This window comes from Chroicocephalus ridibundus, chromosome 3 (assembly GCF_963924245.1).
Source record: "Chroicocephalus ridibundus chromosome 3, bChrRid1.1, whole genome shotgun sequence".
Lineage (NCBI taxonomy): Eukaryota > Metazoa > Chordata > Aves > Charadriiformes > Laridae > Chroicocephalus > Chroicocephalus ridibundus.
In genome coordinates, this window is record NC_086286.1 from 53,561,267 (window position 1) to 53,577,292 (window position 16,026).

The 16,026-nt window shown below is 39.3% G+C and overlaps 1 protein-coding gene across 10 annotated transcripts in view; it reads right to left on the reverse strand.

Moving 5' to 3' along the window:
- Window positions 1-15,942, reverse strand: part of QKI (QKI, KH domain containing RNA binding) — a 161,335-nt gene extending 145,393 nt beyond the window's left edge. For all 10 annotated transcript variants that reach the window (XR_010070310.1, XM_063329184.1, XM_063329182.1 and 7 more), the window contains exon 1: window positions 15,114-15,942. Coding sequence is in view for 9 of the 10 variants with exons in the window: in XM_063329184.1 (XP_063185254.1) it covers window positions 15,114-15,255 (142 nt within the window). In the remaining variant the exon portion in view is untranslated. The remainder of the gene's footprint in view (window positions 1-15,113) is intronic.
- Window positions 15,943-16,026: the final 84 nt, after the last annotated feature.

Here is a 16,026-nt window from a genome sequence, read left to right on the forward strand (position 1 = left end):
CAATCAGCAATTAAAAATATTAAGCCCTTAGCATTCTAGTAAAAAAAAGCACAAGAATGTCATTTTAGCATGTGAAATCAGTCACACTAAAAGGTAACCAAATGGTATTAGAGGTAACCAATCTATATGCATAGTATGGCTTAATTTCACGTTACCTTATTTAAGTATTACTCAGTTGTATTAACTAATGCTCATTTCAAAAGGTGCATTTCTCTTGCACCATTTTTCAAAAATACTTTGTTATCAGACAAGCAAACAGTATCCCATACAAAGCTAATGCATCTCAACAGTCAAACTATGCTGCGATATCTTCTTAACTCATTTCACCTTATGTGGCCACATAAGTGAAGACAGTAACATTGGAAATAGCAGTAATGCTGTTCAGGTCAATTCTACGTGCCTTTCCAAGACATAAGAAAAACCTGTTAAGCCATAAATCTCCGATATTTAACTCGTAGAACTTAAAAGAAATCATCCGAGAAGCCACTTCATAAGCACGAACTCTACACATCAAAGTTAAACAACCAAAGGCTCTTTAGCCTGTCTATAGAATTCAATTAAATTTCAACCAGAACTTCCAAATATTTGTTGGTATTGCAGAATAATGCTAGAAACTTTCTTTTGGCAATAAAAAAAATGGCATCTTGTCACACTGTAATTAATTGGTTTCCACTGCAATGTAGCATAGAAAGCTGATTTCAACTCAACTTCATTGAAAACAATAGCTTGGTATTTGCAAGCTGAAGTTCCGATTATTTCACAGCCCAGTGCATTTAACAATTGGCACATCAAGTTCCGGGACTATTAGATTAAATTATCAACTAGATAAGATAATGCAGCATCAGTGTTTACCTCTTGCCATTACAGCAAAAGCTGAGATTGGAGCTTTTCTAACTGAAACCACAATAAGAGAAGGATTACTGTTTTGTCAAGACCTGTAGAATTAACCAAAAAGTGGTTTGTTATAAAGGAAAGTGCTCTGCACGACACCAACACATATCAGAAGACAGGCAACAATCAGCATTAAAAAAATTCTGTATGCGAGTTTGCATGATGATATCTACCATGTTCCACAAGTAAATTTCAAGATTGTATTTTAAGAATAATACAGTTTTTAAAAACAAAATATGAATGTAATTTTTGCTGTCAAAAGTCAAAATATATTTGCACTACATTTATTATTTAAACCAGAATTTTATTTTTAACAAAAATAGTTCAAAGTAAAAATTTATAATTCTGATTTTTTAAGCTACATGATAATATTCGTCATTCATAAAGAGAACATTTCAGTTAATGAAAGTACGTTAAAATCTGTAAGATATGTAAAGTCTAAAACAGCAGACTCCCCCTGGCCTTTGGCTTTATAACTATAGCGATCTTATGTATAACTTACAAACACATCAGAAAAAACACAATTTCTAATCATACTAAATCTTGTTCATAGAGACAACAGTCACACCTGGGTAACCTCTTCCTACTACTATATGACAGAAGTATTAACTAGTACCACTGCTCCAAGAGAAAGAAAAGGGGAGGGAAAGAAGGGGGAGAAAGAGCGCATCCATGTCTATATACATGCACGGTAGAAAACAGACAGAGAATACTAAAACAAAACCACTATTTATTTTACCAACGGGGTAATCAAAATTTCTGCTACCTAAAGAATCAAAATGTTGAAGATAATACAAGTTTTTACAGAGTAGCTACAGAATCATCAATTTTCTCTTTAGCTGACAAATTCCAGTGAGTTTAAGAACAGCCTCTTTTAGGAACAAACTAACAGTGGAAAAAGTGCAACCCACCGTACAAATTAAACATCCAACATTTAAACTGAATGCTAACTATAAATCACATGTAATTTTTTTAATACAATTTTATAAGCTTCTAAAACAATACAGATTTGAACTATAATAGTTCTATCTATCTGATAAATCCACCAGAAAGGACCTTATAAATTAAGACTTTACATTCAGGATTGATTTAAAGGACGGATTTACTACATAGGCTGGATCTTCATCTGGACTACTATGTATTAAACAACATTAAATGGTACATTCTTTTTTCGGTTTTTTTTTGTTTGTTTTGTTGGTTTTTTTTAAGTCCATTTATCAATAACACCAAACAACAGATCCTGTCAGTTCAGAGTTGTCCATTGGGGGAAAATTTGGGGGGAAAAAAATCTGAAATTTTTACAGCTAAAGGTACTTGAGCATCTGGAACTTGCTTTAATATCCTTGTTGATGAGTGACAATAGTGTGGGTGTTTTACTGCAATTAAAATTGAAAGCTACAGATACCTTTGAAGACAGTTTACTTACTGAAACTATTCTATAATAATAGCATACAAACAGAATTTAGTAGGTTACATCTCTTATACCTACTCTTGGCAATTAATATCTTAATATTTTGGAGTTCCAGTGCTGCAAACTGAACTCTGTTGAAAAACAGAATTAGATTCTCTACATCTTATCTGGGCAAAACGTCATCACACTCACTAGTTCAGTGAATATGTAATAGCAGGAAGTCCTAAGAGAAGATAAGTGCAGATAGGTGAAAGAAGTTTCAGTTTACATAATGGTGAATGCAAATTTTTTTTGTGATCTCCTTGAAGTTTCTTGTTTCAAAATTTTACTTTGGCCCATGGACAAGGGCAATTGTTATAATGAAAATGCCTTTAAATCGGTGGTCTTCAAACTTTTCCACTTACAGACTAACAAAAAGTTCCCAAAAGAGGTGAAGGTTAGCATGGCCTGTTTAAATCTCCCAACAGCAGACTTCTTTTTTCTTTGTTGTCTTCAGCAACTCTTCATATGCAGTGGATGTTCAAATCATAGATTGAAAAATACCATTCTGCTAACTCATATTGTTTTTCACCTAGCTCCGTTAACTTTGCAAACAAAAAAAATGCTGTCTACTTCAGAGAGAACGTGGTCTCAGAGGTCTCATATCAAACACTATTTTGTTTTCATGCAATAGAAAAATATAAACCCTTAAGATTTAGGTTTAGGAAAAAAATTCTCTTTGATGTTACTTTTTGTGCAAGTGACTGCACAGTTTCACTGATGGTGCTGCAAAATGAAATACACCTGCTTTGTAATTCTTTGCTATGTCACAAAAGGATAGGACAAGAAGTGGCTGGAGTAGCTCAGTGTGACAAGTACAAGGAAAAATAGTACAGACTAAGTTGGAAAACGACAGTACATGCAGAGGAAGTCTTGATTAGATTGTACAAACATTAACTTCAGTATGAAGTATCTCCATCTCTCTTATCCTAAGATAATGTTCTGCCAAACAGATGATCTGAACCAGATGACAAGCTACTTGGATCTCACACTACCACAGCTACTGACACCTATATATCTCAGCATTATTCTCCTTTCCTAAATCAAGTGAAGCATACAATCTCATAACGTTTGAAGGCTAACTTATGTTTTTATATTATTTTGCAAAATGGAAACATTTCCTGAGTAGAAAGGCATTTCAGTTCAAAATGCAAGTACTTCAAGAAAATGCATTCTGATTTTTCTGCTCCTTTCATAAAACGATACGATAACAGTTTCAAGATCAACATATAATACAATTTTTGTAGTTACTTGTAGAGTAAGATGTTCTTAAAATGTACTATGTCCTTTTTTTTTTTCATTATACCAATATTGATAGGTGCATAGTATTTGCATCCGTATTTGTGGCATTAAGTTTCATTAATTAGTTTAACAGCCTAGAAAACATCCAGGTTTCATTACTAGCAATAGTCATGCCTTCACCTTCCAAGAAAAAAAAAAAAAAAAAAAAAATCACATTTATAGTGGCATAAGCTATGTTTTAACTATATATATTACATACTACAAGAAACTACTAATCCATAACTGGACCAGGAAAAAAGCTCCTTAAATGCTAGCAATTTATTAGTATCTTACCTTTGTATATGAAATTTCACACTAAGAGCACACAACAAAAGTTTGAAGAAAGAGAGAACGCTATACCCTTCCAAGTCTTCAGGAATTAAGCCCAAAACTTCCACCAGTCAAGTTGCTTATTCCAGACGAGAAAAATGTACCACAAATGTAGTTTGATATGTGTAGGAATTTACACTATAACATACCATTATACTATACTAGTTACGACTAATATATGACATACTGAAATGGTCTTTGATACTGATTTCAGTATTGAATTCTGCTCAGGGCTGAGAAAGCCTGCACATGTAGGTTTAGGTAGCTAAACAGTCAGAGAAAATCCATACAAACAGCTCCCACAAAGTACAGAACTTGAATGTTATTACTTTAAACTGTTCTCCATGTATCGAGTGTTCAACAATTTCATATAATAATGGTCAAAAACAATTTTAGCACAAACCATATCACATGGGATTAGAAAAAGGCCTGTGCACATGACAAAAAACATTTATTTATGTTATTATTTTGATAAAAACAAAAAAAAAAAGGCAATTTTACTAATGGTTTAACCCTCTCAAATTCACAACTATTTTCTTTAGCCTTAAAAAAAATAAATTTAAAACTGAAAACAAGCGGTAACTGCAAGTAACTGAAAGTTGTGAGGTCTAAGAAAGGTTAGTGCAAAACCAGAAGCAAAATTAAGTTCAGAATAAACTAAATCTGCCTCAAAGTTAACTTATCCAAATTTTTACTGCCAAATAAGGTTGCTGAGATTGCAAACATCAAGGGAAGTTCCAGAGTCTGTCATCAAAACACAACTCACATTTATCAGTCCTAAGGATTGATGCAAATCTTTTTCAACAAAGTATAAACGAGTTGTCCATCTGTCATTTTAAGCTGTTGAATTTAGTAACCTTCTCAAATTGTGGAAGGGACATGTTTCTTTTCTACTCAGTCAAGCAAAGGAGTGCAGTCCCTCCTCACTTAATTACCCAGCATACACCTAAATACCAACTGCCATCCCTCAACACTCCAGTGTTAGCTGTAGTGGCTATCTACCGCAGCGCCCATTTCTCTCCAATTCATCATAGTCAGCTTTCTTGCTGACACTCTTCAGAGCTGCCTAGTTGATTAATTGCTCTGTTATTCATCCTATGTTAATCTGAGGCTGACGCAAGAATACCCTTCTGAAGACACTTAACAGTATTAAAACTCAGAGCTACCAAGTGCCCTCAGTGTGCATTAAACCTCCCATTTGGAACCAACAAGCTTCCTCATGAATAGTTACGAATAAAATACAGTTATTAAATCAACAGGCACTAGGTTTATGTATCCCGTTAACTACAGACAGAGCTTCTACACAATTCCTTGCTCCCTGGAAGCTACACCCCAATTATTAGAAACTGGAAGTACTTTGATCCATATAGAAATTGACTTCAATTAACCCTATATTAAGTTGATATAGGGAAGTTCTCCCCCCCACCCCCCTGCAAGAAATTTCAAAATATGAGACTCAAGTCTCTGTAAACGTATTACAACAGCTAAATATACTTCCCTTCTAAAAGCAATTGAAGTCACTAATTTTATACCTGAAAGGTAGATTCTAAAGTATCATTCTTCCTCTCAAGCTGTTTTAATACATATATAATCAGTCTTCCAGATAGAACCTTGTTTAGAATTAATTTCTAATCTGTACCATATCATCATTTTGTTAAAGTCTATTTACTAGTTGAACACAAAGTTGACAGAACTGTGTGAAAAGTGGGAACAAAAGAATCTGTATAAGGAGTCTTGCTTCAGGTTGATTCAGAGGCAGTATCAGATTTCCATAAAAGCCTCGAGTGTTTTAAAGTAGTAGTAATTCCCTCATAAACTGACCACATGAGCCTCTCCGACTATGCTTATCTTTATAGATGATATGATACTTAAGTAATTAAAGAACTACCACAACTTGTCTCTATCACCACCTAACACGCACCATTTTCTCACTGCACAGACAGTGAGAAACACAGCAAAAACATCATACTTTAAGCAAGACAGCTGAGCCTATTACAGCATTTTAACCTTGAACTCTAACACACAAATCAACTGTTAGAGAACACACTTGTCAATACAGTATACATGTAGTATTTAGGCAAAGTTAGTTTGGAAAAGGAAGGGGGGGGAGGCGGAGGGGGAGATGACGACAGTTGGACAACTTTTTGAAAAAAGTCTGTGTTAATTTCTGCCTCATCAAAATGAGACAAACTGAAACTCCCTAAAAGCAGTACACGGAGATTAGCAACACTGCTCAAAAGCAAAGAGCACTGGGTCAGAGACTTTTTCCTTCTGTTCTCCTCCTCCCCATTCCCGCAAAGAAACCAAATACACTCTGCAACAAACAAAAGTGGATTTGGCTTGCTCTGTATCTAAAAATTGAAAATTATGCATTAACTTTTGATATAATTATTTGCAGGTTATTAGATCAAGCTGTATTATGAAGAATATTAACCAATTTGCTAGTGCTTCAAAGTACGACAAATAAATGAAAGCACTATGCAACTTCAGCTGAATGTTTTAGTTGAGCTGCCATTTAAATAGATGAACCAGAACATTAAGTTTTTATTAATACTTGTGCTAGACAGATCTGATGCATACTTTTTAAGATTTCAGGCGTATTCCATCTCCTAGACACTAATGAAGAAAATATACTGCAGTTAGGATAGGACACTTCAACCGATTAATGGTTACAGAGATTTATGAAACAGTTCTTTAATCTGAATTAGACAAAACAATACGGTTCATTATTTCAACAGCTGAAGGATTTAAAGAATTCAGCAAAGTCTGGCTTCCATCTAGTGTCAGCAAGCCTGAGAATAGTCACATCCTTAAAATTTTGAATGGACCAGATGCACAATCAGTTGACATCAATTAGGAGTTTCAGACTTTAAAGTAAATGTTTAAGCAAATATACTTCTCTCCCCAAGGCTCTGCTCTATATCTTCAGTATCGAGACACCTCAGCCATTGTGCCAACACAACTACTCCAAGATCACATATAGCGTGTTCGATCTCAGCTCTCAGATCTGCCTGGAAAGAAAGCCAGCACCATATAAAAAAAAAAAAAAACAAAAACAAAAAAAAACCCCAACCAGTCCAGAATACCAGCTGACCCTTTAAGCCAGAAACTGACCCACCAGATAACGCTATAAAACGCTGCATTATCTTCCCCTGTCTCTGCTCTGACACCAGCAGCCATTCTGATGCATTCATTACCCCTCAGAACTACGTCAACCTAACTCCTCCATGAAGCAACAAGATTTTAATTGTTTGTCATGCTGGGATTTTTTTTTTCCTTTTCAAATCAAGTTTTAAAGAAGTGTTAACGTTTATAGGTTTATATATGATTAAAAGTGTTAACTGCCCCACTATTAATACACTCGGATGTCAGTCACTTGTCACACAAATTGCTTCACGGTTTACCCACTTTAAGAAGGGGTATCCTGAGGACCTTCCCGACCGGCACTTCCTGGAGCACTGCAATGGGGTTACAAAGTATCCCAACGTTGCTCTGGCGCACCCTGTGCTGGAAACACAGAAAGTCTTCCCTAACCCACGACGGTACGGAGTAAAGCATTCAGGCAAGCTGCAAAACAGTCAAAAATATTTTTAAAACTGATTCAAAAAATTTACTTCCAGCAAGCTATTCAATCAACTATATGCCACCAAAAATGCTAAAAGAAATCCCATTAATAGAAAACCTATTGCTATTTCCCTTCAAGAGAATGATTTTTTGCAATGATCTGAGAAGCAAAATTTACTATTTTGACACCGAGTATAAAAATCAATTCTCAAATGAAAAGCCATTGAAAACATTTTTTTTTCAATTTTTACTCAGTATTTTAAACCATGAGAATAAAATAAAATAATAAAAAAAAAACCAAACCTGTTAGTGTTACCACACATTGCGAGCACTAACGTTTGCTAAAATAACTGCAGAGTACCAAAACAGCTGCAATTTCCAGTACCAGACCCAGACAACTGCGGATTAGTAACACAACTGCCTAAATAGAAGCACTTTAACTTGCACCATCTTGCTGCTGTTGTCAGACACCCCACAGGCCTGCAACAGACACCCTTCTCGTGGAAACAGGAATAACACTGTGGAGGGGCAGCTCTACTAATGAAGCTGGATATTATTTCTCCTTAAAGTTGTCATGGTTGCTCTGCTCATTCAAGCATAATTGTCTCAAAAATCTCAGCTCTGCTATTAAAAAGCTAACTCAACTTCTATTAAACATTTCCAAGAAAAACAACCAAAAGAAACCCAAACCCAGAAATTACTTTAATTGCACTGCGCAAGGTAACACGGGATATTTTCTCAAGTCAAAAGTAGAAATGTAATATTGCTTAAGTTTCAGCAACCCAACTCTGTGTCTCACCAGAGCAAAGGGATTTAATTCAGATTATAAACATTATACCTATCATCTGTTTCAAGATTCAAACAGCTCCAATGTCCTTCGCAGACCTAGATCCTCCCTGCTACAAAGCCGCAGACATATCTTACATGGTACTTCTACTGACCTAACCATTGCATCAAGCCTAATAAGATTAAAAGCACTAGCAGTTTCACTGTTCCTACTAGTTTTCTTAGCACTTGCTTATTACATTTCGATAAAATGTCAAAATCAACAGAAGATTTTCATAATAACCATTTTGAATAAAATCGGAACAGAAAAATTCATGCAGCGCGAATGAGAAGTTGTGAGTTATGTTTCAATAAAGCCAAGGGTCAGTGAGTGAGGGCCTTTCATTACCTCACAGCTTTCCTGGCAAGGCATTTCCCCTATCTCCCCGCTCTCCTGCCCCCAACATTCCATATAAGCAGTCGAATATAAACCACCAGTCTCCATGGCAGACTCCTGCTATACTTCAATCAGCCTGAGCTGTCAGGATGGTCTGGTAATTAACACAGGTCTTCCTACGGAATACATACCAGATCAGCATCTAATAATAAATCTAATTAATAGAATACCTGCATCAGTATGCATTCTCCAAAAAGGAGAGCATTTTAAGGTTACAGACAGCAGTTTAAGACAATTCAAATGTACTTGCTTTTCTACTAAAGTTACACAATTCAAATTATTTTAAGTATCCTGTTCCTGATTTGGCATTGTTTAGCGTACTCGGAGAAAGTTTTAATTTAAGAAGGACTGAAACAGATAATCTGGTCAAAAATGTTACTGAACTACGAAAGCAATCATTCACTTTGTGTCCAGCCTTCTCTTCACACGCACAGCGCTCATCGAACACCAGCAACATTTTTCTGACTTGACCTTTTCTCTTTTGATGCACATAAACTTCATTTTCATAATTAAGACATTCTAAGTGCTCTCTTAAAATCCATTATTTCTCAGTTGTTGTTGGTTGGGATTGTGTTTTTTTTCCTTCCCCACTTCACTATAATATTAACCAACACACCTTCAGTTTTTCCTTTGTGCGCTATGGAAGCATTGTGTGCCACTCCCTAAGCTAATGGGCACGTGGTCAGTTGTTCCTAACCGTAGCAAGAGATTTTTTTATATGACACTAGTTACTTTGGAAAGTATTGCGTACAATTTTTGATGAGGAAAATGCAACTCAATTCCAACCTTAAGGAACAAGTAACACTAAACAAAAATTCAAACAGGTCTCTCCCAATTTGAAGACAAACAAGTTAGCAGCTCCTGTACAGAACTCTTACTTAAAAAACTCGCTGATGACAAACATTTTAATAATCAATTATTGGTAAGCAACAGTGAACAAACTGCTCTCAAAACATGAGCTTACAATAACTGCTTTATTAACGTAAAACTTTTATCAGTTAAAACAACACCCATCTTTTTAAGTTACACACCAGGTGACTGCAATCCTATAAATGTTGCAGATACAGCTCCAAAAATAACTTGTTTTAAAAAATAACCAAACTGTTGCGTGGGGGGGGGGGGAGTATTGGGGGTGGAATTTTTGCAATTTTTCCCTAAGCCAAAAAGAAATAAACTTTTTCTTAAGTGCAATGGAGCTTTTGTTTTGATGTTGCATGAGGCTGCCAAGGAATTACCAAAAAAAACCCAAACCAAACCACACCTCAGAACAATCCTTATGACGTTTTTGAACACACAAGTTCTAGAAGCTTTACAACCTCGTAATTACAAGACAATCATAAATCAGAAAAACACCTCAGACCATTATTTTAAGATTTAGAGATGATTAAAGAACCAGATTCAAAAGAGCACTATTGATAAACAGCACACAAACAATACCTCAATGCTCTTGTCACGTGCTGTTTTGTACAATTTTAGCATTACAGCTCAAAGTTTAAAAATTAGTCTGAGACTCTCTGGGCAAAAAGCTATCAGAAGGCCTTTATCCTAAAGAATATTAATCTCTCAACTTTGCGTTAACAGGCATAGTTTGTAATGAAATTACAGGGGTTTATTACAAGATCTGATACAACTGAAAAACAGACATGTTAATGTGGCCAATGCCCCTTCATCAAATCTGACAAGTCAGCAAAACCCTAGCTAAGCACAGGCTACACTTACATCATCACAAACAATAAGGTCACGTACAAAAGTAACTAGATAACTTCTCAGGGAGAACTCATTTACAACACCAGAACACAGTTCTTCAGTCCCAACTCATGCAGACATTTCGGTTAAGACAATGAGACTGACACAAGAACTGCAGTTTTGGGCACTGGGCTCTGCAAGTTCGCATGCACTTTTCTCTGAGCACAGTAAACAGAGCACAATACCCAAGAAAAAATTATCCTCCTTAATCCCTACCTAGATGTTTTTCCAGCTAGCTTTGTTATAACTGCTAGTCAGAAAGAGGCAGCCCATTTGACACAAGAATAGATTTAACTCCAAAAGCTAGATGCATGGCTTAATCTACATTTAAAGTCATCTTCAACACAAGTTTGACAGGAAGGCAGAAATTTTTGAGGTATAGTTACAAAGGAAACATTAATTCCTCATAAAAGTCTGCACCAATTCCTTTTAAAAAAAAAAAGTTCAGACCACAGGTTTGGTCTGTGTACATTCCCATCAGGTGCAACATTCTGACCACTTACAGGTTCAAGAAAACAAAACGCAAATATAAAAATTACACTACTCAGATCTCAGTTAATAGTTTAGGCATATTTTTTCACAACCTGATGAAAGAATAAGAGTGAAGTACCTCATTAATTTCAACAGGTCAGAGTGCAATTGCAGAGTTTGAAGTGTTCAATTTATTTAAAAAAAAAAGTGCAAGAAGAAAGGTACAACTTTATTAATTTTCCACAAAGAGGACCATTAAAATATATGAGTTCTCAGAAAAAACAATCTAGGTTAGAATCATAAAAGTTAGCATCTGAGAAGCTGAAGCGCAAAAAAAAAATAAAAAAAAAAATCGGGTCACATTTGATGGTGCAAACAATTACAGGAAATACAGCCTATTCCACATTCAGGAAAAGCCCTCTCTTCCCACAGGTTTGCACTAGTCTGATAAAAACAATCCAGCTTCCTAGTTATTATGATGTGCACTTTAAACATCCTTGTTAATCCACAAAAGCCTTATTTACACATAAGAAGTTGAAAGCACACATATGCAAAAATATCTGTAACCTAAACAAAACTGTGACTTTCATATTTTATTATCAAGTAGTTCTTTTAAAAGAAAAAAGTTTCCTCCATATACCTCTCACATCCAAGCTGATCTTCAAAACCAAATGCCATAAAGCAGAGACCATCTACTAAGTTAAGCACTAAAATTTTCAAAGATCAAATGCTAGGATACAGTTCAGAAAGAAAAACGTGGTTTGGATAATACACACAGCACAGAAATGGGCCAAAAAAGTAGATGTACATTCTGAAACCTAACCAGATTAGATGTACTGTTCATCTACACCGACAGGTCCATTTCTATCTCTTGTTGCGTACAATTACAAGAAGTAACCACAACACAAGCCCACTTCAGTTTTGTTTTTAAGTACCAGCATATAAAAATAAATAAAGAAAGAAAAACCCTAGCATTCCAGTACAGAAAGCAATCCCATGTTTTATTTGTTTGAATTCTTCCAGTAGTGACTTTATTTCTTCAACTTGACCAGCATAAAATAAAAGACAAAAGCTGATCATAATATCATTCTTCTCAAGCATAAACAAAATCTTCAGGAAAAAGGTTGTATAGTAACTAAAAAAAACCAAACACAAAACCCCCACCTATCTAAAGCACAAAACAATAAACTAGAAGCAGCAAACCAAATCGCAGGGGGGAGGGGGCAGAGAGGGAACATGAACACTGTAACTTTATTTTTAGATTATATATATCAATCTATACATACGCACACCTGCCACTAATATTTGGTATTCCTAAAGATGTCATGAAACAACCGATGAAACTATTAAACATTACACTTTTAAGTGAGTGCTCTAAACCTTGCAGACTTTTCTAGCAAACCTATAGTTTGCTATTGCTATACCCTTCTGGAGGATGTCAGTGTAGCATATAGTTCTAGATATTTAACACAGTGGCTCTTTGGTAACCAAGAGAGGTGTTTTACAGAACAGTTGTTCCAACTTCTCAACTGTTCATCACTACTGACTATTCCACCTATGTAATACTGTGCATAATCATACAATATATGTAAGTCCATGCAAACATAGATTCCTGCACAAATCCACAAGTATTTTGTCATTCTTTGGTATCTTTTAATAGATTTGTTAATTTCACTGCTCGTCAGCAATGGTGTTCAGAGGCCAGTCTCAAGCCTCAGGAAAAAAAAAAATAACTGGCGCCCCTTAGTGTTCAAATTTTGAAGTCTTGAAGCAATTTACTACATTTGCATGAAACATTTTTTTCAACATTCCAAAAAGTTTTCTGCCTCCACAATACTTCCACCCAATTGCCAACGTAAACAGGAAAAGCAGAAAAGCTTAAAGGGATAGCAGACTTCTTCCTGAGACTATTTAGAAACACAGACTGTATTTTATTTATTTTTCTTTTAAAGAACAGTGTGAAAAATAAATAGCTGCAACACAATCCTTAAACTTTTTCAGCAAGAGTCCCCACAGCCCTCATTTGAACTCCAATACTTCACAAAACAGATTTCCAGAGCTTTCAACATTTAAAAACATATCAAAAGATGTCAGTATGTCCGACATTCCTTTTTCAGTGTCCTTTTCGTATGAGGGAATGTTTTTCTCTCTTTTCTTCCCTGATGACAAAAAAAAAAAAAAAAGAAAAAAAAACGTTTCAAAAAGGTTTCAGGCCTCCTCTGGCCCAATATGTTAAGTTGAAGAGATTCAGGAATTTAAAAATCCAACACCAAGCCTCTGGAAGGCTCATTTGTGCTAAAAGGGAGTCTTCTCAGTCAAGTTTCTTCTTTATGTTTATCGTAAATCTAACTATTCTGAAGAGGTTGTTAGCTGTGGTGACCAAGAACATAAGTTTTAAGTAGTTTTACTTTTCACATCCATATTTGATCCAATATAAATTGAAACTTCACCAAAAGTCTTGAAAATAAAAATAGAATCTCCCATTATATCGCTTCCCACAGTGCATCATTCAGTATTCTTCACTGCTTTTTTTTTTTACTCCTCTATCTTTTATTTCAGAAGGTAGCATTTTCTCCATATGCTATTTTGTGTTATAGTATAGTCACTATCTCATTTTTACAGTCTTGGGAGAGGCCAGGGAGTTATTCTACCAAATATAACAAGCTCTTTCATCTTCCGAGGTCAACAACTTCCCAAACTTCTTTTAGCAAGGAGCAATACGTCCACAAACAAGAATCCTAACTCAAAATCTCGAAACTCAGTATTTCATGCTAAGAATCCCAACAAGTTGAAACTGTATAAATAATTCATGGTTTTATTATATTCTACAAAGCCACCAAATACGATTAAACAAACAGGTCTCTCTAACTCTCCAGAAAGCCTACATTTAAGGTGGTAAGAAAGGTAATGCTTTTATCAAGAAAAGCAAACCTGAGAACTGAAGCATAAAGCAAAGTTAAAATACTAAGAGCAAGTGTATCGCCTAATTTTTAACACAGTGGGTGTGCTACTGTAGTGGGAAGACGTATGGGACACAGGAACTTCCCAGCATACTTTTTTTTTTTCCCCTTTCCGAAATGCCATTATTTATTTGTAAAAACGCAACCTTAAAGGGAGCTATTTAGGAAAAAAAAAAAGGGGAGGGGGCGGGGTGTCAACCCCCAGGAGCAGCCCCTTGCCCCCCCGGGGCAGGAGCGGGGTGCGGGGCTGGGGGCGGCAGCGGACATTTGGCAGAAGCAGACGAGGCAATTTCGTAATTTTTTTTTTCCTCCCCCTTCACTAAAGTCACACGTAGGAGTCTTTCAAGTTAGTTTCTTTAAAAGGTAAGGACAGCTGAAGGAAGAATTTGTTCGCTTCCCGTGCAATATAGGAAAATTATAATTAGTTTGCGGCCAGTTTGGGGTGGGGTAGAGCTGGAGCCGAAGAAAGAGCTCAGCCCCCTCCGTCTTAGTCATTCAAGTTCAAGCAGCTTCCAGAACAGCCAAATCTCGAAACCAAACACCCTCCCAACACTGCTCCCCCCCCTTCTCCCCCCCCCCCCCCCCCGCCCCTTCTTCCCCGCCCGCGGCCCTCCGGCCGGGCCGGGCCGAGGAGCGCTGCCCGGAGGCGGACGCACCGGACCCCTCTCCCCGCCGCCGCGCCGCCAGCCAGCCCTTCCCCTCCTCCCTGCCTTCCCCCAGAGCGCATTCCTGAGCTCCTCTCCTCGCTCCCTCCCCTCCGTGCGCTAGTTACCCTTCCCCCGGGTTCCGGAGACGGTGCGGGGAAGGGAAAAAGAAAAAAAATAAGGGGAAGGGGGTGTGGAATAAAAACTAACCCACCCAGGGGAGAGCAGGGACCTGCGCGGCCGGGGCTGCCCCTGCCCCCCGACTCGCCGAGTCCCCCCCGGCACCGCACGGCAGCGGCCAGGGCGGGGAGAGCCCGCACTTCCCCTTTGTTTTCGGCTCTCCAGCTGGGGGCCGAGAGCTGTGCGGAGAACAGCGGGGAGAGCCAAAACAGGCCCCGGGCTCCCCCGCCGCCCGGCCGGGGCTGGGATGAGGGGGCCGAGCGGGATCCCGGGAGCGGCGCGGAGGCCCCGGGCAAGGCGAGAGGGGGGGTGCGGGGGGAGGAAGGGCAGGGCGGCGGAGCGGGGGAGGGGGGCGGCCGGGCGGGCGCTTTTACCTTCGTCCAGCAGCCTCTCGAGGTGGTTGAAGATCCCGCAGAAGTTGGGGAGGCTGCTCATCAGCTTCTTGTCGTTCATCAGCTGCATCAGGTAATCGGGGCTCGGCTTCGGCTTCTCCTTGGTTTCCATTTCCCCAACCATATTCCACAGCCCGCGCAGGAGGACGGCGAGCGCCCGCAGCAGCTCCGCCGAGCAAGGCGACGGCGGCACGGGGCGCCCGGCTGGATCCGGGCGGGCGGGCGGTGGGGGAGGGGAGGGGGCGGGGAGGGGAGCTTCCCCGAGGAAGGAGGAGAAGGAGGAGGATTCAAATCCGGAGGCAAACGCAGCCCCGCCGCCGAGTCCGAGGGGCCGGGAACACAAAAAAAAAAAAAAAAAGGAAACTCGGTAGAAACCCCCCTGCGGGCTGCGCCCTCCTCCCCGGCCACAAGGACCCGCCGCCGCCTCTCGGTGCCGCCGCCGCTCCCCTGCTCCGTGCGCCCTCGGCCGGCGCAGTCCTCGGTGTGTCCCCCCTCCTCCTCCTCCTCCTCCTCCTCCTCCTCCTCCCGCGCACACACACACGCCGAGCCCGGCTTCTCCTCTCGGCGCTGCCCCCTGTCTCCGCGGCGGGGGAGGGAGGGAAGGAGGGAGGGGACGAGCGGGGCGGGCGGGCGCTGCTGGCGCGGCTGCCGCTTCCGAGGAGCCGCCGCCGGTGTCTCTCCGCTGTTGTTGCCGCCGCCGCCGCTTGTTGTTGCCGCTGCGCCTGGCGTGTCCTCCTCTCCGCCTCCCTCCCGCCCGCCCTCCCGCCGCCGCTGCTGCCTGTGGCTGGTGAGTCTCAGCCCCGCCGCCGCCTCCTCACTTCTCCTCAGTTCGCTCCGGAGTTCGCTTCAGTTCAGGCTGCGCTGGCAGCGGCAGCAGCAGCGGCGGCAGGAGGAG